This window comes from Mus caroli, unplaced genomic scaffold, assembly GCF_978045245.1.
Source record: "Mus caroli unplaced genomic scaffold, Mus_caroli_1 scaffold_2, whole genome shotgun sequence".
In the NCBI taxonomy this organism is placed as follows: domain Eukaryota; kingdom Metazoa; phylum Chordata; class Mammalia; order Rodentia; family Muridae; genus Mus; species Mus caroli.
The window spans coordinates 68,126,583-68,150,160 of record NW_028227257.1 but is presented as its reverse complement, the minus strand read 5'-3'; the positions used below and the strand labels follow the sequence as shown (position 1 = coordinate 68,150,160).

At 41.5% G+C, this 23,578-nt stretch overlaps 2 protein-coding genes across 5 annotated transcripts in view; one reads left to right on the top strand and one right to left on the bottom strand.

Moving 5' to 3' along the window:
* The window catches only part of Slc12a6 (solute carrier family 12 member 6), a 99,681-nt gene extending 91,747 nt beyond the window's left edge, over positions 1-7,934 (top strand). For all 4 annotated transcript variants that reach the window (XM_085834582.1, XM_085834581.1, XM_085834583.1 and 1 more), the window contains 6 exons: positions 94-263; positions 1,658-1,789; positions 2,656-2,763; positions 2,936-3,120; positions 3,686-3,819; positions 5,632-7,934. In XM_085834582.1, the coding sequence (XP_085690708.1) occupies positions 94-263; positions 1,658-1,789; positions 2,656-2,763; positions 2,936-3,120; positions 3,686-3,819; positions 5,632-5,723 (821 nt within the window). In that variant the 3' untranslated portion in view covers positions 5,724-7,934. The remainder of the gene's footprint in view (positions 1-93; positions 264-1,657; positions 1,790-2,655; positions 2,764-2,935; positions 3,121-3,685; positions 3,820-5,631) is intronic.
* Positions 7,935-8,201: 267 nt separating this feature from the next.
* Positions 8,202-13,323, bottom strand: Emc4 (ER membrane protein complex subunit 4). Its single transcript, XM_021157026.3, has 5 exons — positions 13,103-13,323; positions 12,685-12,799; positions 9,387-9,540; positions 9,027-9,187; positions 8,202-8,567 (listed from the first exon to the last, which is right to left on the bottom strand). The coding sequence occupies exons 1-5, from the start codon at positions 13,186-13,188 to the stop codon at positions 8,532-8,534; spliced, it is 552 nt and encodes a 183-aa protein (XP_021012685.1). The 5' UTR covers positions 13,189-13,323; the 3' UTR covers positions 8,202-8,531.
* Positions 13,324-23,578: the final 10,255 nt, after the last annotated feature.

Sequence of the window (23,578 nt, the reverse complement as noted above, 5' to 3'; positions counted from 1 at the left end):
GAAATGTCAATGGATATACCTTCCTTTCCTGAAATGGTGGGAAGCAAAGCCCAGAGATTGTTTGCAGATCCCAATTTGCTCTTCTCTCCACAGGCACAGTACGAGTGACAACTGCTGCCCATCTAGCCCTGCTGGTGGCTAAAAATGTCTCCTTCTTTCCCAGCAATGTGGAACAGTTTTCTGAGGGCAACATTGATGTGTGGTGGATTGTGCATGATGGGGGCATGCTCATGTTATTACCGTTCCTGCTGAAACAGCACAAGGTATTCTGGATCACCACTTTACCTCTTACTGTAATGGTGGGACTTAATCTGAAGAGATAGGGCTTATTCTTGGCTGTCCCATAATCCCAGCTACAGCCTTATGAGAAGTAGAGTGGGTTTAAGGTTTTATTTTTAAATTTTACTTTGTTGTTATATTTTATACCAATCCACCTTAAGGGAATTCCTGCAAGCTTACTAAAATTCCTGTATAATAGTGTTTAGAAAAAACAAAAAAACAGAGAAACTAAATAGAAGGGTCCATCAGTTTCAGGTGCTGCAGTCCTCACTGTTCTGGAACTTGCTCTGTACACCAGGCTGCCCTTGAACTCAGAGATCCACCTGCCTTTACCTCCTGAGTTCTAGGATTAAAGATATGTGCCACCATACCCAGCTCTCTATTAAATTTGTAATGGTATTGCTATGCTGTTTGAATAAACTACTCAGTGTACCCTGAGTGAGGATATGCTTTTCCCTCCCCATATGAAGCCAGCATCTGTTCTGCAGTAGGCAGCAGTTTGGTGTCCTCTAAATCAATACTGACATAATTATCTGTAGGTAGCACTCCATCCATTTTAGATTGATAGTCTTACTCTGTCTTCCTGCAAGCCCTGATTATTCTACCCATGCTTCTGACTTAGGAGTTTATGCGCCTCCCTTCCTAGATAGTTAATTTACTGGGCATGCTTACTGAATCCAAAGAAATCAGTTCGCTACATTACAAACGAATCAGATAAGGAGATGTACAGGGCCTAGAGGCAAGGAGTTTGTGTACCCTTGCTGACATGTACTGCTCTCTGCAGGAACTCTCTCAGGCCCAGTTATCCACAAGTTCCCCAAAGTTCAGTCTAGTGGGGTTTTATGGAGGCTTTGATTCATTGACAAATCATCCACCCTTGGTGGTCAGTTCCACCCTCAGCCCCTCTGTCCTTCTGAGAATTTTGCAAACTATGTGACAAAGTCAGGGACAAAGACCAATTTCACAATACCATATGAGCAAATTTTTTCTTGGTAATGAAATTAAGAACTTAAAACCAGGAATGACAGTAGTAGTGCACGCCTTTAATCCCAGCACTCGGGAGACATCGGATTTCTGAGCTCAAGGCCAGCCTGGTCTACAGAGTGAGTTCCAGGACAGCCAGGACCCTGTCTCGAAAAACCAAGGGAAAAAAAATCGGAATGGTGAAACGTGCCAGTAATCCCACCTCTCAGGCTAGGCCAGGGTTTAGTGTTAACTTAGAAAGTATTTTATGTGTTGCTTAGTCAGTCTTATCAGGAAGCAAGGAACAAATGCTTGATACTACAGCAAGGTCATTCTAGATATAAATTCTTTTTTTAAGAAATCACTTTTCCCCTTCTCGCATCTAACTTTCCATATACACGTGGCGTTGTGTCAGGTTTGGCGGAAATGCAGCATACGGATCTTCACAGTAGCCCAGCTAGAAGACAACAGTATCCAGATGAAGAAGGATCTGGCCACCTTTCTGTACCACCTGCGCATTGAGGCAGACGTGGAAGTGGTGGAGATGGTGAGGAGTAGAGTTTGAAACAGAAGAGACTAACACGCCTTCAGCCCTAGCTTTCTTTCTAGTTAGTTCAGGATATTACTCAGCTGTAAATGTGTGCTAGGCCTACCAAAGCCCTAAATAACTGACCTAAGTAAGTAGACCATGTAAATGTTTGCAATTGATTTATTTGCTTTCTTTTTAAAGCTTTACATTTTTATTAGAGTAAGTGTGTATGCGTATGGGTCGGAGGGCGATATACAGGATTCAGTTTTTCCTTCTATCATATAAATCTCTGGACCTGAATTTGAGGCATCAGATGTGGCAACAAGTGCCTTTACCCATAGAATCACCTTCCTACTCCTGGGCTGCTTTTTGTTTGCTTTGTTATTTACTACACATCTACACATCATCTTAGTTCATTAATATTTAATTCATGCTAAAAAGTCACACTAGTTTTGTGTGTTTTGTTTTAAGGAAGTGAATGATTAGATCATAGAAAACACTAAAAGCCTCTGTGTTTAATCTGCATGCCCCAAACCATGTGTCCTTATAACCAAAGACTGAACAAAGTAGGAGGGAAAGGTTGCTATGGTGGCAGTTCTTCTGAATTAGGTCAGGTGTAAAAATAAAAATGGGGGAGGAGGGCTAGAGAGATGGCTCAGTGGGAACAGCATTAGCTACTCTTCCAGAGGACGAGGTTTCAATTCCCAGCACCCACATGACAGCTCACAATTGTTTGTAACTCCAGTTTGAGGGGATCTGACACTCTCACATAGACATACATACAGGCAAAACACCAATGTACACAAAATAACAAATTTTTAAAAACAACAATGTGTGGTTAACTCTTCCTTCTGCCTACTTTGTGTGCTGTCTGTCTGTGGCAGCATGACAGTGACATATCTGCCTATACATATGAGCGCACCCTGATGATGGAGCAGAGGTCCCAGATGCTTCGGCATATGCGGCTGTCCAAAACAGAACGAGACAGAGAGGTAAGACCTTGCTGAATTGACCTGATCTTGTTCTTTGAGGCCTGTCCGTGATATAAAAAGACAGATACTTTCTTCTCCTTTTTCTTAGTTACTCCAGTAGAACCTACTGTCTTCAGAACATTTAAGCATGAGAAAAAGAATAGTAAAAATAACTGTGTTTGACTTTCTCCAGGCACAGCTCGTGAAAGATCGAAACTCAATGCTACGCTTAACCAGCATTGGCTCTGATGAGGATGAAGAGACAGAAACGTACCAGGAGAAGGTGCACATGACTTGGACCAAGGATAAATACATGGCATCCCGGGGGCAAAAGGTCAAGTCAATGGAAGGATTCCAGGACCTACTTAATATGCGTCCGTAAGTGTGTGCACTCACAAGCTTATCCTATAATACAGTATCCTAGACAGTGGTACATATGTGACTGCCTGAAGACAGTCACAAAGCATGAGTGTTTTCATCTTACCTAAATCAGCTATTAGTGTCTACTAGTGAAGATTAGCTCCCAATTTTAAACAAGTTAACCATCTTTTTCTCCTCCACATAGTTTATTTCTATATTATTTGTCTATTATTATAAAATAGGCAAATGGAATGAGAAAACTGGGCCAACAAGATAATAGCTTGTTAGGCAAAGGTGCTTGTTGCCAAGCCTTAGTACTGAGTTCAATCACCAGGACTCACCTCTTGTAATTTGGTGGAAGGAAAACCAACTCCCAAAAAGCTGCCTTCCTACACACACACACACACACACACACACACACACACACACACAAACCCTTAAAGAATGAGAAAACTAGAGATGTTAATATAACAAAGAAATGACCACATTATCCATAGTCAAGTGAAAAGGCTGAGCCTCAAAATAATGAGTATGTAAACTGTTTTTCTTTTTGCCTTAACTGTTTGATTTCTTCCCCACTCAGGGACCAATCCAACGTGAGACGGATGCATACAGCAGTGAAGCTCAATGAAGTTATAGTTAACAAGTCCCATGAAGCAAAGCTGGTTTTGTTGAATATGCCAGGACCACCCCGAAACCCTGAAGGTGATGAAAACTGTATCCTTTCCAAGAGTAAAGCAGCCAATGGGAAAAAAAAAAATTCTTCTCAAGACAGCTGGATAGTGGTTAAAGTCAGTCAGTTCCCCATTTCCTTCTCTAAGGAGGAGCTCTAAAGGAGCTTAGAGAATTTCCTTCTCTAAGGAGTATCATAGCTAAGGATACTTCCAAAGTGAGATTAACTGATTGGGAAGCTGGGGCAGCGGATTATCATGTTCTCACTGAAACCCAAGAATACCAAGGTGATAAATTTGCAATGACTTGTAGTTTTCAGTGATAAACATAGAGATAGAATACCCATCCGTTCTCCTTTTCAAGATCCTCACTCTGCAAAGCTGCTTTTGGATGGAGTTAGGTAAGAAGCACTTGAAACTTGTTAATGGAAGTGAGAATAAGACAAAGGATTCTTCTTCATCCCAGGGTTGTTTTTATGGGAAACCTCCAGCCCTGCCGTGACAAGAACTGGCTCATTCTTAGCAACACCATTGAGGAAAACAGGGGTTGTTTTATTAATGAAGAAACTGGTATGAAAATCTGACTCATGCAGCTTCACTAAGAAATTTTGTACGTTCTCTCTAGAGATCTTTTAAGCTGTTTTTTTTAAAAAAAACTTTTTCTTACTTGGCATTTTGTCAAAAGGATAACATATTACTTATGAATTCTTTTTCATTTTTGAATTGTGTGTACTTACAAATTTATAGAGGCATATGAATGCACACATACTATAGCCTGTATGTGGAGGTCAGAGGCAAATCTTTGAGTCAGTCAACTCACATCACTAGGCTTGTACAGCAAGTGTTTCTACCTGCCTCACCGTATCCCCCAAGCCCTTTTTTTTTTAGGTGTGTTGCTTGCATGTATGCAGGTCTGAAGTGTTTGTTGAATTTTCTAGAGCTGAGTTAGAGATGATCATGAGCCACCACATGCGTGCTGGGCACTCAGACCTGGGTCCTCGAGAGCATCAAATGCTCTTAACTACTGAGACATCTCTCCAGCAGTTAAAACTGTTTATATGAGGCATGGTGACTCACACCCTTAATCCTAGCATTGGGGAGACAGAGGCAGGCAAATCACTGACTTCAGGGCCAGTTTAGTCTACATAATGAGTTTCAGGCCAGCTAGTGTGACACAATAGTGTGGGAGTGGGTGTGCACAAGTGCTCTCAGGACTCATTCCAGGGAACTGAACTCAGGTTGACAGGGTTATACAACAGTGAGATGGCTTTCTGCAGTGGGGCCACCTCACTGTTAACTCAGTTTTAAATCACATTTAGAAAATAACAAATACAGGCTGGGCTGTCACTCAGTGCTAGAATGTTTGCCTAATATGCATAAGATTCCTGGTTCAGATCCAAGTACTTGGAGAACGGGAACAAATGAGAATGTCTTGTATTAAATACACAAAGGGACTAGATTCCACGATTATTTCGTAAGTTTAAAACTGAATCCAATTCCAGGCTTGGTGGTACAAGCCTATAATCTCAGGAAAATTTACACATGTCTGTCTGGATGCCATAGCTAGTCAAGATCAGCCTGGGCAGTTCAGTGAGGCCCTGTCTCAGGATTTAAAACAATTAAAATCAGAACCGGTGAAGCAGCTGCACAGAGTAGTGTGTTTGCCTAGAAAGTGCAAGGCCCTAGACTGAATGCACAGCACCGCTGAGTGAATAAGTGGGTGGATATATAGATAATGTTGAGTCATGTTCAGGCTTTTCCTATTCAGAGTAGGTCTGTGATCAAATAAACTTAGATTACTGATGCCAGGTTATAAAGCACACTACTGATCATCCTATTTCCTTGACAACTTCTGAAGACATGGAATTTCTAGAAGTACTCACTGAGGGATTAGAACGAGTCCTCCTTGTCCGGGGTGGTGGCAGTGAGGTCATCACCATTTACTCATAATCAGCTGTGGGAGATTCTGCGTGGTCCGACCTTCCCTAAGACTCATCGTCCATGGAGATGATAGCTCTTTCCTACCATTCCCACTCTATTCTTGCAGAGCTGAGCCCCATCTATGCTCTTGGCTGCAACATGATCTGCCATCCCAGCAGAAACAAATATTCCTTCAACAGAAGAATGGTCAAGTCCTAAAAGCTATTTCTATGGCAGGAGAAGGCAAGTCAAAATTAACGAGCTAAGCCAAAGGGAACCTTTTGGCACACAGAAGGTAATGAGTTAGTAAAACATACGCTAGAAATGTAACTGGCAACAGAAAGCAATGTTCATATCTAACATTCAGGATGAGTCTCAGAAGACATGGGTCAGTGAGCACCAGAAAGTTAACAGGCAGTTAAGCTTCACCTTAGTAAAAACTGAGTTACCATTATAGAGACAGCCTGCAGCAGCCAGGGTGGAAGCAGGAAACTGATGTACAAAACCTGAGACATAGCTGCAGCCACTACTTCTTCCTCAAAACTTATCATGTTTTATTGTCTGTACTGTACCACTGTATATTTTAACTGTCTTTGTTTTAAAACCCATTCTGTGGTTATAATGCAGACAGTAGTGTTACTATAGAAATGTGTTTTCAGGTTTTCAAATGCTGACCTAAGGGGATTCCAAAGAGTGCCTATTAAAATGTATAGAAACACAGTGGTTAGCTATGCAACACAAAGCACACAAGCTATCATCTTAACAAATGTGGGTTGTTATGTAGCTAGCCAGAAGGGTCTCTTCTACTCTTAGTAGGCATTGGTCTTAAAAAACAAACAAACCAAACCTGTAAAGAAGAGACGCCAGGGCTGTGTGATGCCACCTCCAAGGCCCCAGGGTTCAGAGGTTCAGCAGTGGAACTGGGGGTGTGAAAGCCATACCCTTTCCACTGTGCCAAAATCGTCTGCCTATACTGGCAGACAGGTTTGCAGCGGCCTGACGCAAGCACCTTTTCTTTCACAAGAAATCCATCTGTGGCCTCTTCACCAAAGCCATAATGCAGATTTGAGGCACTCGACCTCCATGCCCAGAGCTTTTCCCATTTCAATATTATTATTCATTCTGACTCCAGAAACTTGGCTCTGAACCAAATGGTTCACTGAGCTAATGATCTGCTGTATTGGTTTTGCTTTCAAAAAGCTTTAACTGTGCCAAGGAAATACTTGTGTAAGATCAGATTTTTTTTTTAATTTACTGATCACAAACACTTGGCTTACCAGCATAGGCAGCCTTTGTGGCTGAGCAGTATTTTCCAGGATGTGAAACCTCCATACCCTTTCCAAGATAGTTACTTAAGAAACTGTCTTCTTGCTTAGATTCACGGCTGCTTTTAAATTTCCTTTCACTGATGGTAAATTGTGCCACTCTCCATAACCTGTAGGACAATGAACACCCAGAATTCAACCCAAGACAGAAGAAAACCCTCAAATATGGCTTAAGCTGAGTCATATAGTTTGTTCCTCATCCTCCCAGGCCCACTTGAGGTAGCAAAGGATCCAGCATGTTTTCCTTTGCTTCCTGCAGAGGGTAGAAACTACTCATAGTTCTCTTTCCAACACTCCATTGCATACTTGAGTATAATCCCCTAGGCTCCAAGGCATTGGAGCTGCCCATTCTGTAAAAGCCAGCCTGCCCAGGAACTGCCTAACACATCCACCCCTGACCAAAGTGATACATACTTTTTCCGTATCAAACAAACATGGGAAGAGAATAAGGTTTCTTTAAGAAAGGCTGTTTGTGGTTAGAGCTACATAAGAATCTGTTAAAGGGTAGAGCATAGTCTTCATTCCCCAAGACAAAAATCACTGTTACATGGACAAATGGTTATTAGGCCAGATTTGTACTCATCTCTGTCTAGAACATTTCATGTCTATGTGTTGCTTATGTTGTCTGTCTGCAAAGTGTCTTAGCTCTTTTAATCACTGCAAATAAAGCAATACTGAAAACTTGAGAGAGAAAATGCACCTTAGGGGAAGGGGCCAAATGTTTCTAGAGGGAAGAGGAAGACCTTCTCCTGCCTTCTTATAAGACCCAGCTTTGTGTCTTACCCATGAGTTTATTAGCAGGGAAGGCTGTAACATTCGTTCTCCCCCAACTGGCCCTCAGCCTTCCTTAGCTACCTTAAAAGCTGGAGTTTGAATTGCAGGGCCTGCTTGACAGGTGCCAGCTTCCTCGTGGCAGAGCAAAAGCTGCTGCTTTTCATATTCTGTTGCCTCCTTTTCTTGTGGCCCCAAGGATCCCACCAATCCTCATTCCCCCTAAATGTTAAAAGAAAATTCCTTATTGTGGATATTAAGTTACACTGTAAACATATTTACATGCTCTTTTTTTCCCTGGTTTTTCTTTTCATCATGTATAATTTGAATCCTGTGATAGTCTCACATCTTCCAAAAAAAGTCTGCTTATGTGATATAGAAGAGAAATATTAAAATAAGACTTAAGGGGAACTTGTGAAACATTAAAGCATTGTTCTCAACCATTTAATTTATTGAAAGGAGATGCTGCTACTGAGCAGCTGCTGTTCTTTTGTTTACATAGAGTCTGGTTTTGTTTGTTTTGCTCTGTGCTGGGAACATAAATAAAGTTTTCTACATTATTTTCAGTCATAAGTTGTGCTAGTTTCTTTTCTGCTGTAACATGCTGCACACTGGCCTCACCACAGGAAAAATGCAAGCTTTCTGGTTCTTCTCCACATGCATGACTGTTTTAAGGGAGGATGTTTAGGAGTCAACAGCTTAAAATGCAAATGAGGTCCATATGCATGGTGCTTTCTGGGGTTCACAGAAGTAAGCCTCCTCCACTGAACTCCATTCTCTAAAAAAAAAAAAACCGGTAAAGAGGTGAATGGCAAACAACTTCTTAGTCAGTTACTTTATCACAAGCTCTGCTGTACATGACCTTGTAACTTCCAAATGCCTGTAAACTTCCAAACCTTTGTTGTTACTTAAGAAATGAACACGTGGGCCAGTGAGAGTGCTCAGAGGGTAAGGGCACTTGCTGCCAAGCTTGATGACCTGAATTCAATTCCCAAAACCCATATATTCAGTCAGAAGTTGTACTATCTTTTGTTTGGGTTTTTTTTTTTTTTTCTGCCAGCTAACTTGCAGCACCAAGTTCTCTGACCTCCAAAACACACAGACACACACACACACAGAGGCATGCAATAAAAAATGTAAGAGCTTTAAATAAAGCAGCCCTCAATATCAGCATCAAATGAGCTTACAAGCTGTTCACTGGGGACTCTATCTGCCTGAAATTTAACTTTAACCATACCTCAGGGGGCTCAATAAAGGCTAGCCAATCTGATGCATGTGTAGGCAACAGTCCCATGGACTGGCACTTGTAAACTGCCAATGCCAAACCCATCAGGTTCCCAATGAGATAGACCAAGCCTTGAAGAAACTTCTGACTTGAACTCTCCAGCATCTTGAAAGCTGTTGGGATTAACAGACATTGTCAACACCATTTTCCTCCCAATATGAAACCTAGAATTTAAACATACAGACCCAAAATAAGATTATAAATGGTACGACGACTACCACTACCAAAATACCCTCTAGCCAAAAATATGCCAAAGAATTGGCCTTCATTCCTTAGCACCCAGGGAAGGAGTATTATTTTCTGAATACTTACTGGCTGAAATGGCCATAAGTGCTTGAATGGGTCGCCAGGCCATCATACACACCATCATAGTAGGGAAGATGGAAATGGTGTTGCCTGCCATGTACATGATGAAGAGGTTCATGGGAATCTGCTTGAGGGGACCCAAGGCGATGTCCCAGCAGCGCTAAAATAAACACACGGTTTAAACCTCTGATCACTCACCTTCAGTCTCTCATTTACTGTACGACTGATGCTTAAGTCAAGGGAACAGACGCTTCAGTTCTCTACTAGACTGAACTGGCTTTTCAGCTCCTCTTCAGGCTGCTACAAGTTGCTCTACTACTCTACCCCTGTGCCTTTTTCCCTATATAAACTTCCTGGGGCCTTTTGTTTTTCAAGATCATTCCTTTGTGTAGATATGGCTGTCCTGGAACTCCCTCTTTAAACCAGGCTGGCTTCAAACTCAGAAATCTGCCTGCCTCTGCCTCCCAAGTGCTGAAATTAAAGGTGTGTGCTACCACTGCCCAGCAAGTTTTGAGAAATTTAAAATCTTTTTGTTACTTGAGAGAAGGTCTTGGTATGTCCAGGTTGACCTGTAAATTGAGACCTTTTTTAACATCCTCCAAAACTAATAGGATTGTAGATATGCACCACCACACCTGGCTAAAATTCCATGATCTTAAGAACATGTGAGAAGACTCAGCATCTATTTCTTGAAAGTCAGGAAAGGGGGCTGGTGAAATGGCTCAGTGGGTAGGAGCACTGACTGCTTTTCCAAAGGTCCTGAGTTCAAATCCCAGCAACCACATGGTGGCTCACAACCACCTGTATTGAGATCTGAAGCCCTCTTCTGGTGTATCTGAAGATAGCAACATTGTACTTATTTATAATAAATAAATAAATCGTGAAAAAAAAAAAAAGAAAGAAATTTAAATTTAAATCAGGTGTGGTGGCGCAGAGGCAGGCAGATTTCTGAGTTCGAGGCCAGCCTGGTCTACAAAGTGAGTTCCAGGACAGCCAGGGCTATACAGAGAAACTCTGTTTCGAAAAATCAAAAACAAAAACAAAAGTCAGAAAAAGAATAAAGGATTTTGAGAAGAAAACAAAAATGAGAGATCATCAAAAATAAATTTTCTTTTTGCAAGATTATAAACTGAATTCTGGTGAGCCCGGGAGGGGAGAAGACAACTCTTCCGTGTCCAGAGAGAAGGCAGGCGCGCAGCTTTACAATCCTACAGGCATCACAGGCACCACACTTGCCAGTTTATAAACTGGTTGACTATTTGAAAGTTTAGGAAATGGATACATTCCTAGAGACACGACTTAAATTGCATAAGGAAAAACAGTTCCATGGCAGCTAGCAAAGCTGACCCTCTAATTAAGCCCAGATCACTTTGCTTGGCAAATTGTAACTAACGCTAAAAATACACATCTTACACAAACTCCTTTGGCAGAAAACAAAACTAAAAATTCTACAATTCAAATCTCGTTAATACCCAAACCTTAAAAGACCATTATGAGAAACGTATGTATGCATGTATATTTTTGTACATATACAAAGTAAAAAGTTATAATACTTATGAGTCTAAATGAAAAATCCTAACAAGGCACTGGAGAAGTGACTTAGTGTTTAAAAGGACTTGTTGCTTATTCAAGGGGACCGATGTTTGGTTCTTAGCACCCACATGGTGGCTCACAATGATACATAACTCTAGAGCTGGGGGATCCAATACCTTCTTCTAACCTGAGAGCTCTAGGCATAATATATATGTGCAGACAAAACACTGATATGCGTAAAATAAAACTAAAAGAAAATAAGTTTAATCTTAACAGTATGAAATATATAAATATGTAAAAATAACCATAACTATTTTGATTATTCACATTAAAACTCAACCATATTTGTAAATAACTTTCTGTAGAATACAGCATTGTTATAGAAGTATTTTATGATACGCCTTTTAAAAATCACATCATTTAATAATTTGTAATCACAATATAATTTGATGTACCAAGATAAAACATTACAGGATAATACTTATCCAAAAATGACTAGTGACTGTGTGTGTCATTTTCATATTGTAACAACTGAATGTATGTATTCCATGGAATCAAAATCATTCAGCAATCTAAGGCTGCAAGGGAAGCATAAACATCATTCAGCAAAACTAAGGCTGCAAGGGAGGCATAAATGGAAGAAAATACCAAGCACCCTCTACACACTGGGACACACTTCTGCTGTGACATTCCTGTAAAACAGCTTACTAAGACAGATGCTAAATAACATAAGCCATGTGATATGTTCATAACATATAAATGAAACAGTGTGGCACATGGAAAGGCTTGACTATGTAATATTAGAGAGACCCCAAAGGAGGGACTTAGCAAGTTATGAAGGAATCCTGAGGAAGCGCATTCTAAGAATAGAGAACAAACACAAAAAGCAGGAATTTGTCTGGTATCCTTACAGAGCAGCAAGGAAATCATTATGAATGAGTAAACAAATGTAAAAATAGTAGACAGGGCACAGTTGCTACAAGGAGTCTGACTGATACAAGCAGAGTTATGTCTAATACTAAAAAGACGTTTGGTGTGTACGCAGAATGAACATGGAATTTTAGACTGATTTTGAGTAGGGATGATCTGCCATGTTTTAAAGGGATCATTTTTGATGGCTGTGTTTGGAGACTGCAAAGAGGACAAGGTAGGACATAACAAGACCCATTAGAACTCTATACAGAGAAGGATACTGAGAATTCGAGAAGGGGAGACTTGAATATAGGATCTCAGTGGTTTCTTTGCAGGTATACACTGTTAAAGCTCCTCAAAGCGCACCTCTTTAGACCTAGAAAACGTGGTAATGCTGGAAACATCTTTAGTTCACACAATTATGCAAAGCCATAATGGTACCTAATGTGTAGTGATCAAGAGTACTAAACATCTTTAAGTAAGTACCCAGCATAATTCTCCCCAACAACAACAAAAATGTACTTAGCCCCAAAGAGAAGACAGAGAAAACAGTGCTGAGGTTGAGAAACCATGATTTTAAATAGAGGGATGGAGGGACAGTTGATAGATGATTAGTCTACGGCTGGTGATGTAACAGTTGAAGGCAGTGAGAAATGATAGCAGGATTGGGATGTTTTGAGGGTAAAAGTGACACAGTATCCTAACACACTGAAATTATGTCAGGGAACATATACGTAAGATACTGTAACATGGATCTTAAGCAATGTGTCTTAATGACCGGCTGCTTTACCTCCACTCCAGAGAGTAAGGCGAAACAGGACTGGCCTACACGCTACGGTAACGTCTAATACCTCTGTACCTTCTCCACCAGGATCCGGTCGGTCTCTTGCACGCTGGTATCAGGCACTTGCTTGTCCAAGTAACCAACTGGATAGAGGGAGTCTCCCTGTCCACTGCCCCGGTCACTTCGGCCCCTAAAGAACCAAACCAAATCAAGAGACTAAAACTGCGGGTTTCCAGCCCTATCAATCACAGGAAAAAGAACCTCAGATGTAGCTACCCAAATTAGACCCTCTCGTGCGTTCGTCAGTTCTCTCTGCCTATTGGGAAAACTAGAAGATCCTCGGGGAAAAATACCTTCCACAGCACAGAAGCTCCTTGGGTAACATCTGTGTGCTACGCACTCGTGTCGGAGACTTAGACGAGGCCCAGGTCCGCTGGATCTCGGGCCGTTCTAGGGTAAGGAGCAGACACCGAGCTTCACTCGACAGACTCACCTGCTGCCTCCTCCCGGCCCACTCAGCTCAATGGCCCATTTGAACCGCCGGCCTCGGTTGGCCACTAGGCCCCCCTGGGTCGTCATGACAGCGGCCGCTGGCTAAAAGTACCCACACCCTCGGGCCGCTTGCGTTCTGCAGGTAAGAACTAGCGGCGATTGCAAGCTCTCCGACTTCCTTGGGTTCGCCGCAGTGCACTTCCGGCGCATAATTGAACGTCACACGATCACCGGAAACTTCCTGTCGGGAATACAGGAGAAAGAGTGCGTGAATTTAGAAAATCCGCAGACATCCAGAAGAGCAGCTTTCTGAAACCTCCCTGCGAGTACACCTCTCACTTGTGCTCTGTCTCTCAGATGTGCGCCGTCGAGCTGGACAAGAACTGAAGCCAAGAAGAGCACAAAATTGAAATGTTGTTTTAATCCTGAGATTATCCGGAATTGGGCGACCTTGAGCGAATTATTCAACCTCTAAGTACTCCGTGTCCACGTATTGCAGGAGCTATGTATTTGTCTTGTTGTTGTTCTTGTTTAAATGATTTTTCCCCCATTTAACTCGCAAACTAACCCACCGAGGTAGACACTGGGAATGGAAAGATAAGCTGAGTTCAGGATTTATCTGGTCTCCTTTTAAGTCCTTTCATTACTTACTGTGCCACCTCGTCTAGATTAAATTCATTGCTCCACCTGCCTCATGCAAAAAGATGGATAATCGCCTAATTTTGACCTGTTGTGGGATTAAATAGGACCTATAACCTAGACCTAACTTTTTATCATTAAGCGTTATCATTCCTAGAAAGGAGTTTATATTCAATGGCTCATCTATATTGTAATTTAGTCTATTACTGGAAAATTGTTTCCACCCTCTCACCCCTTTTATAATTCAGTGTTAGTGTGAAAATCACTTGGGACATCTGTTCCTGTTGTACTAGGAGTGGAATTGCTACATCAAAGAGTATGTACATTTTAAAAGAATTATTATTTTAATTGCCCACTTTTTAATTATCAGTTCAAATACAGTAGTTTTGTTTATTTCTTTTATTTACCTTTATTACTGTTATTCTCAAGTTGTTTGTTATGGCTGCAGTTTTGAGGAAAGGACTACTATGACAGTATGGTTGAGGATCTGGCTGAAGAATACCTCCTTAGCCAACTTAAGTTTTAACTCTTAGAGATAATGGTGATCTGCACACATTGAAGATTCCCACCTCCACATCATTTTCCAGTTTTGCAGTTCTTTGTGCAGAGAAGAGAAAGTTATGTATGACATCCAGTGTAGCAGAGTAGTGGAAGGCATGAGATTTTATTATGCTATTCAGAACACTGCAACCTAAGACATTAATCTAGAATTTTCCATTTAAAGTTTGTAGAACACAAGTGAAGCAAGGATAGCTACATGCAGATAACTTAAGCCACGAAAAGCAAAACAGATGATTGATAAGTTGTAATTCAATAAGTTGTAATTAAATGTGCCACGGTAGAAATAAGTTAGAATTATACATATGTAAAACAAAATATAAAATAGGATATCTATCACAAATGTTAATATGTCTTAAGTAATAGTTTTCAGGTAACATCTAATTTTTAGGGCACTCATGTGCTAATAAATTTTTAATGAACCTATTTTAAAAACAAACTTGTTTGATAAAATCACATTTTTCTACTTAAAGTCTTTCCTCGTTATATGAAACTTTTAAACTATAAATCTCAGCTACTCTGTCCTCAAGGAGTAAGCCAGGAAATTTATTCCTTCACCCCAACAATCTTAAATGTAATTTGCTAAGTTGTATCTCAGGAAAGACGAAGCCATTGGAACGAGATGCTCACTCACATCTACAGTATTTTCAGTACTGTTAGTATAATGTAATAAACTATTTAAGAAGATGACAACAAGGCAGATATGGCTGCACTGGCATGTCAAACCACAAAGTGGCTGCCAGCATACCTGTGTTTTTCATGACTAGGTGCCACAAGACCACCCCTCTTCACATACTCCAAGGAGCCGAGCACTGAGGTGACCAGCTCCTCAATGCCTGCACATGGGATATGTTCTGTTAACTGGGCTGCCGACCGAGGGCCAGCCCAGTGTGGGGATACACAGAGGAGAAGGGGACGGGGACAGTGAGTGGATGTATAATGAATAAATAAACAGAAGTTGAGCACGGCCGGGCCCCAGCCCCAGCCTTAGCACGCCTGGCCTTCTCAGCCAGTGATGCCTTCCAAGCCCTGCACACTGAGTCCTTCTCCAGCTTCCTCCAAAGTGTTCAGAGGTGATGAAACCACAGGATTCTGGACACAGTGCCAATGAACAAGCTGTGCAATCAAGGGCCCCACGCCCATCCCCTGGAGGCCCATTCCCCGGGTTAGAAAGATTTAACTGTCAAATGGTTACTAGAGAATTACTTTTAGTTTTCTTTCCTTATCTGAAGTTAGGTTGGTTTTTTTTTTTTTTTCCTTTTAAATCTATTTATTTTATACAAGGTCCCACTATGTACCCCTGGCTGGCTTTAAATTCAGAGATTAGCCTGCCTCTATCTCCTAAAATTAAAGACATGTGACATGATCAGGGCCTTTTTTGTTTTTTTGTTTTTCTGTCTTTCTTACAACTCCTTCAGCATCCAATAGAATGTAGGAGACTGCTCTATGCATGTGGGACTGCTTCAGGAGAAAAATGAAGGGCATCTCCACAAACTTCACTTGCTCATTTTCCTTGTCACTTTTTTTTTTGTTTGATTGTTTATTTGTTTGTACTTTATTTTGTTTCTAAACAGGGTCTCACATAGTTCAGACAGCCTCAAAGTCATCATGTAGCCAATTGATAGCCTTGAACTCTTGATCTTCCTGCCTCTGCCTTCAAGTGTTGGGATTAAAGTCCTGCACCACTGTGGCAAGATCTGCTTATTCTTTTGAAAAGATTATCAGACTGTCATTAAAGTAGAGATGTGTGAGTATGTGTGTGTGTGTGTGTGTCTGTCTGTGTTTTTAAAAATGGGGTTTTGAGTGTGCTTTGTAAGGAAAGGGGCCAATGTGTGTGTGGGGGGGGGTTAAAATATTTTTTAGGAATTTTAAAACTATGTGTGTGTATATATATATATATATATATATATATATATATATATATATTATGTATCTTGTTCTTGTGTGTCTATGTGGGTATATGTGCATATATGTACAGGTGTCTGAGGAGGCCAGGTGTCAGATCGGGAGCTTGTGTTACAAATGGTTGGTAGCTGCCAGACAAGGGTGCTGGGAATTGAACACATATATAAGACCAGTACAGGATCTTGAACCTCTGAGCCATGTTTTTGGTGGTTTTTTTTTTTTTTTTCATAATCCTAGGAAATGTGGATTCTAAACCTGAATGGCTCAATTAGGGACCCTCTTGATCTTAACTTCATTTGTAAAACTTAAATGATTTCTAAGGGCGCCCTCTAGATCTAGGATGTATTACACTTGCTGTCAACAAATAATAATTTGTGCTGGTTGTGGTGGAGTCTGCCTGCAATCCCAGCACTCTGCAAGTGGAAGCCAGAGGATATTGACTTCCAAGCCAGCCTGGGCTACAGTGAAAGACACTTTCAAAAACAAACAAACAAGCAAAACCATTTTGCTTATTGTCCTTTCCATCCATATACACTCCTAGAAAAGACTCAAAGAAATAATAAGATCTCATCTCCACCCCCTCCCCACTCCAGACTACCTGGGTCTCTGAATTATGCTGGAAGGTCTTTTAGCATTAATTATAGCAATTTTCAGCCTAGAAGCACAGTGGCTGCTTGGGAGGCACATATGGGAAGTACTAAAACATGCAAATGCCAGACTTTGTTTTTCGGGGCTCTTTGCAAGGATGGCTATGGGTGAATGTGTACCAGAACAGCAGCTACAGTCACCTCATTCCACCTTTATCCTCTCAATGTTTCCCTTGGATAAAACACACTCAGCAGCTTTCAATTTCAAAGCATCATAAGCTGTGCCAAGGAAGACAAATAATGCTCTATGAGCAACTGGAAGCATTTTCTGTATTGCTGTATGGACATACACAGCAACACAAATTTTTTTTTTAAGACTTATTTATTTATTATATGCAAGTACACTGTAGCTGTCTTCAGACACTCCAGAAGAGGGTGCCAGATCTCGCTGCGGATGGTTGTGAGCCACCATGTGGTTGCTGGGATTTGAACTCTGGACCTTTGGAAGAGCAGTCGGGTGCTCTTACCCACTGAGCCATCTCACCAGCCCCCAGCAACACAAATTGAAACAGTGGAACCTGCACACTATAGGCAGAGCCATTCTAAAGGGCACAATCAGTAATCATGCCAGCTGGTCTCCTAATCAATGAGTTGTTTCACAACCAACACACAGGTGAAGCCAAGTAAAAGGATCATGTATTCATAAAAGCATGACACACTGAAGAAAGCTATGTACTTTTGAAACCTTAAAAAAAATTAGTAGTGCCTGGACCCTGCTTCCAGCGATTGGGAATGACTCCCTCTGGGTGGGCCCTGGGAATCAGTATTTCTTGTGGTTCTTTTGATACTGCTATACAGGAAGACCTAAAAAGCACGGAACAAAAGCATCTCATTACTCTAAAATAAAAAAGTTCGGGTTTTTACAAATGAATTTGAGAAAAAATTATGTTTTTGAAAGCCTCTTTGTGTGCCTCTGACTGCACTAGCAGTGATTTGGAAAACTCATCAGAAATACTAAAACTGCAAATTAAACATTAAATTTCCCTTACTTTGTATTTTTGAGCAAACATTTTAATCATAGAAAATAGGCAACCCTCAATTTGGTAGCTCATGAGTTACTTTGTCTTTTATATGGGACACCTGCACATTTTTTTGATCCATCTTTCAGGTTGAGGATCAAACTCAGGCAGGGATTCCTGCATACTAGATGGCTATCCTGTCCCTGAGCTACAACCTCCTCTCTTTTGTATTTGTTTCTGTATTTCATTCTTTGCCTCCTACTAGGAGTTAGAAAAGCTATTTCACACCAATCTTCTCCAACCAGTCACATTTGGATTAATACCTGAACAAGGAAAGTCTTTATTCAGTCAGATTTGCAAGAATGGGAAGAATGGGGCTGGTGAGATGACTCAGTGGGTAAGAGCACCCGACTGCTCTTCCAAAGGTCTGGAGTTCAAATCCCAGCAACCACATGGTGGCTCAAAACCATCCGTAATGAGATCTGACTCCCTCTTCTGGTGTGTCTGAAGACAGCTACAGTGTACTTACATATAATAGATAAGTAAATCTTAAAAAAAAAAAAAAAAAGAATGGGAAGAATGGATAACTCTAAAGAAATCCTATAGATATGATGTGAGGTTTTTTGTTTTTGTAACACTCTGTTTGGCTACCCTTTCTTTTCTAACCAGTTATTCCAGTGTGCTCTAATGAACCTCTTTGTTGTGTCAATAAAATTTGCACATTTCTTGTTGTTTGGACAATCTCTCAAAGACCATCTCTTATGAAGCATACCCCCACCCCATCCCTGTGTCAGTAACGGGGTCTTAAAAGGAAGCGTTCACCCTCTATTTTGTCTGTCTGTTTTCAAATCACATGAGTGGGGTGATGGTAGGGAAGGCCATACCTTGCTAATTACTGTTGGGTGAACTCTAATTCTAATTTTTTTTCCTTTTCCAGTTCATGACTGCAGTGTCATAAAATACTCCAGCCAGGATAACATGACTACGTTAGTGGTGTGGTGCTCTGAAATGATTCAGTTGATTCAGTCAGGCCACTCTTCTTGGCAGTTACCTTTTCTTCATTTCAAGAGTGTTGTGCAATTCACTTGTAACAAGTCCCCATTATTCTTCCCTCCAGCACTTGCTTAGGAAGCTGGGAGGGTTGCCATTCCCACAGAACGCATTAAAGGATAAGAATGACAACCGTAGCATGAGTCATAATGATACAACACTGAGGGCCTGACAGGCCTCTCCATGTTAGGTTACTCTGGATCCATCCACTCATTCTGGAGAGCAACTTCTGCCTCTTCACAGTGGGCTAAACTGTCTCTAAATCTCAATGACCAATTCAATTCCGTTAGAAAAAAGATTTCATTTGTCTTAGTTTTTAAAACAACAATCAGTTCAACCTTAGATTTTTAAAGGACTATGATGGACTAAAGATCTATGTCTCTCACAGATATCTTATGTTGAAATCCTAATCCCTAGTGTGATGTATTTTGGAGATAGGGCTTTGGAAAGCATTTAGTTTGGATGAAGTCATAAAGGTGGAGCCCTCATGATAGCATTAGTAACCCTGTTAAGAAAAGAGAAGAGACAGAAAATAGCTCTCTTCCCACCATTTGAAAATTTGGTGAGAAAGCAGCCCTCTGCAAACATGAAGAGAACCATAATCCCTGGACAGAATCATCTTACACATTGACCTTAAACTTCCCTGCTTCCAGAACAGTGAGGATATTGGTTTCTGACATCTAAGCCACTCATACTTTACTGTGTCAGCCCAAACAATGAATACAAAGGGAAGCAGAATTCAGTAACATTTATTACTTCAAAAGATAAAATCATCCCTTAAAACACATATATGTGGAGCTGGCTCAGTGGATAAAGTCGCTTGCCACCAAGCCTGACAACATGAGTTTGATCTCTGGGATCCACATGGGTGGAAAAAGAGAACTGACCTATATACACAAATATTAAAAACCCACACATTTGCCGGGCATGGTAGCGCACGCCTTTAATCCCAGAACTCGGGAGGCAGAGGCAGGCGGATTTCTGAGTTCGAGGCCAGCCTGATCTACAGAGTGAGTTCCAGGACAGTCAGGACTGCACAGAGAAACCCTGTCTCGAAAAACCAAAAAAAAAAAAAAAAAAAAAAACAAAACATTTATGAATGGAGTGTTTGATTTACTCATTATATCAACACAAACATACTAAACTCTATTAATTTACTCTTATTTAATCTGTTTTGGGTGTCTTCTATGTCTGTTATGTCTAGATCATTGCTTTCCAAGGTTGCAAAGTATATGCAGTATAGATGCATGCTAACTTAGCCAATCTCCAAAAGATGGACATTTAGATTATTCCCATCTTTCACTATTACAAAAACAAACAAACAAACATTGCTGTGAGCATCCTTGGGTACCTGTCACTATAGTTCTGTAAGAGAATCATGCACTTAGGAGTTGAACTATTGATAGATTCAAATATCTCCTATAAAATGCACTGCTTCCCAACTGTGAAGATGTAAGAGAGTTAGTTGCATATGCATCAGACACAAGTTGTCTTCACAACAGACTTCCCAAGCTCTCTATCATTTCCCTCTTCTATCCACGAGCAACAAACAAACTTGCTATTACTAGCACAAAGCCAGGTGTCAGTATTGTGTTTGAAACAATCATGAGTGCAGTAAAACAAGAGCTGCCTTATCTCATGCTGCCGCTACTTCCTCCCACAGCCTGCACAGGAAGATGGGGATTGACTTCGCCAAAGCCAACTGGCTGGAATTTTCCAGAGGTGCTTGAAGCAGAGCAGTGGGTGTTGCTTATAGCATAGACGATCTGTTGCTGTGGGCAGGTCTCTTAAAACAGTGTCCTTTTAGGGACAGTCTGAGTGGATAAACATAACATACAAGGCAATTGATGCTCTAGTTCCCTAAACCTCAAATCCAAATCTTCATAACTAAGGTTCTTGCCAACAGTCCTCCTTGCCCATCCCTTGGCCATCCTGCAACCTGGTGACAGATCAGTTGGCAGAAGAAGGAAGAAATTGTCACTGCCTTGCTTAGGAGTCTCAGCCTCTGCTGCATCCTCTAATATCTCAAACCACCATCTCTTGATAAACCCAGGTGCTTACAACATTCTGGGTACCTACTTAAGTTTTCAGCCTTTGTGCCTGTCTCTCTTCAAAGCTGTCTTCACTAGACTCAAATCGGGCAAACAGTGATCCTTAAACTTACGGTGAATTTCCTGTTCTCTGTCTGGAATAGCAGACCTGTCAGAACCAAGTCCAGCTCGGTAGGCCCTAGCTCAAAGCCTCCTTCACACTCCTAATTCCACTAAGAAGTGCACATAGGTCTTTGCATAGAGTTCTTTACTCTGTGGGGTGTCTATGGGTATGGGCTTCTTTATACATTGCCACCAAGTGTTCCTACACATAGCAGGGAATGAGGCAGGAAGACTAACTCAGCTGCTTATTCACTCACAAGGAAAAGATGAAGGATAGAATCCCTTGCAGACTGCCCACTGTAAAGACCTGGAATCGGCCACCTTTTTGTGCATGTGTATTCTTGTTGGGACATGAAAAATATGCATGGGCTATTCTTACTTATGTTCATGTGACTGCAGGTACATGTCTCTGTGTGGCTGTGCTTACATGTGTGTGCATGTGAAAGCCAGGGGACAACCCCAGTGGTCCTGCTACAGGTACTACATTTTGTTTGTTCTGAGATAGGTTCTTACTATCCAGAGCCTTGACTGCTCTGGAGCTCTGGAGTTCTGACTGCCTCTGGTTCTAAAGTCTTGGGATTAAAGTCATGTGCTGCCACACCTGGTCATTTTTCAGGGGAGTGCATGGGGTGGGGGTGGGGATGTGTTAGTAATGAAGTCTGCAGGCTGTGAGTTTCTGTGGGTTTGTGTTTAGAGATGGTTCTCTAGATAGTGACCAAGGGGAGAAGAAAACTATGTAACCCAGGATAGCCTCAAACTACTGATTACCGATCCTCTTACCTCTGTATCAATTATCCTACCAACACATGCACCACAACTGACAGACACTGTATTGTTTGTTTTTTTTTTATTTTTTATTTATTTATTTATTTATTTATTTATTTATTTATTTGTGGTTTTTCGAGACAGGATTTCTCTGTGTAGCTCTGGCTGTCCTGGAACTCACTTTGTAGACCAGGCTGGCCTCGAACTCAGAAATCCGCCTGCCTCTGCCTCCCGAGTGCTGCAATTAAAGGCGTGCGCCACCACGCCCGGCTGTTTGTTTTTTTTTTTTTTAATGTGGTATGTGCAGTGTGTGTGTGTGTGTGTGTGTGTGTGTGTGTCTACATGTGCAAAAACTGGGTAAGGGGAGATCAGAAGAAAACTCACAGGAGTTGGTTCTCTCCTTCCACCCTTACATGAGTTCCATCAGTTCTGGATCTCAAACCCAGGTCAGCTCGAACCTTTATTTATTTATTTATTTATTTATTTATTTATTTATTTATTTATTTATTTATTTGAGACAGGGTTTTCCTGTGTAGCTCTTGCAGTCCTGGAGTGTGTTTTGTAGACCTGGCTAGCTTGGAACTCAGAGATCTGCCTGCCTTTGTCTAGTTCCTTCCCCACCCGCAGTGCTGGGTTTAAAGGCCAGGCCACTAGCTCCACAGCCCTCCTCCCCATTTTGAGTAGTTTACCAGCTGGCCAGGGAGGCCTGGTATTCACCCACCTGTCTCCACCTCCTCATTACTGGGATTAAAGGCATGTGCCATCACTGGTAGCTTTTAAAATACAGATTGATTCTGAGGATTGTACTCTGGTCCCTGTGCAAAGCAAGTACTACAGACAAATGGAACTATTTCCCCAGGCCCATACCACACGTTTTTAAGAAAAGGAAAGGAAAGAAAAGAAGAGGAGAGGAGAGGAGAGGAGAGGAGAGGAGAGGAGAGGAGAGGAGAGGAGAGGAGAGGAGAGGAGAGGAGAGGGGAGGGGAGGGGAGGGGAGGGGAGGGGAGGGGAGGGGAGGGGAGGGGAGGGGAGGGGAGGGGAGGGGAGGGGAGGGGAGGGGAGGAGAAGAAACTTTATTGAGTATCAAGAAAAAATTTCAGTTTATTGATAGGAAAAATATTGGTGTTCTCAATATCAAAATGGTACAATTTGTATGTATTTCAAAAGTTGCAGTATCAAGACATCTTTCTTTATTCTATATGTTAAAATACAAGAACCAGGATGTAAAAGCACAGGGTTTTTCTACGCCCTCCTTTGTTCTGACATAATGACACAAAGTCCTGGTGCATTTATTAAAAGCTGCAGGCACTAAGCTGGGCAGGATTCTAAGCATTTCTAACCTGGCTATGCCAGCCTGGCCAGTCACCTCCCAGCCACGTGGTGTTACCTGCCATCTTGGTCTCCCCTAGTCTCCTTCTTCTCAATGGAGACTCCCTAGTGACTCTCCACCTCGGACCCTCTCCCGGGGATTGGAAGTCTTGCCTTAACTCTCCTCCCCAACTTTAGGCTGATCAGCTCTTTACCAATCAGAAGATGATGGAGAACAAAGTTTTACAAAATAAGGATTCAGGAAATCCTTCATCATAATGACAATATCAAAATCCGGACTACACCCCAGACCTCCGGGTACAGAAATCAGCTTTGGAATACACATCGCACAAAAACATCCCCCAACACCGGGACACCTTGGCAGCTCGTTACCGGTATAAACCTTAAAATCTGGGTCTGGAGAAGAACCAATTTGAGAGTTTATATTTTAATAAGTTCCATAAATGAGCACACTGAAGATCTCTTCTTACTTT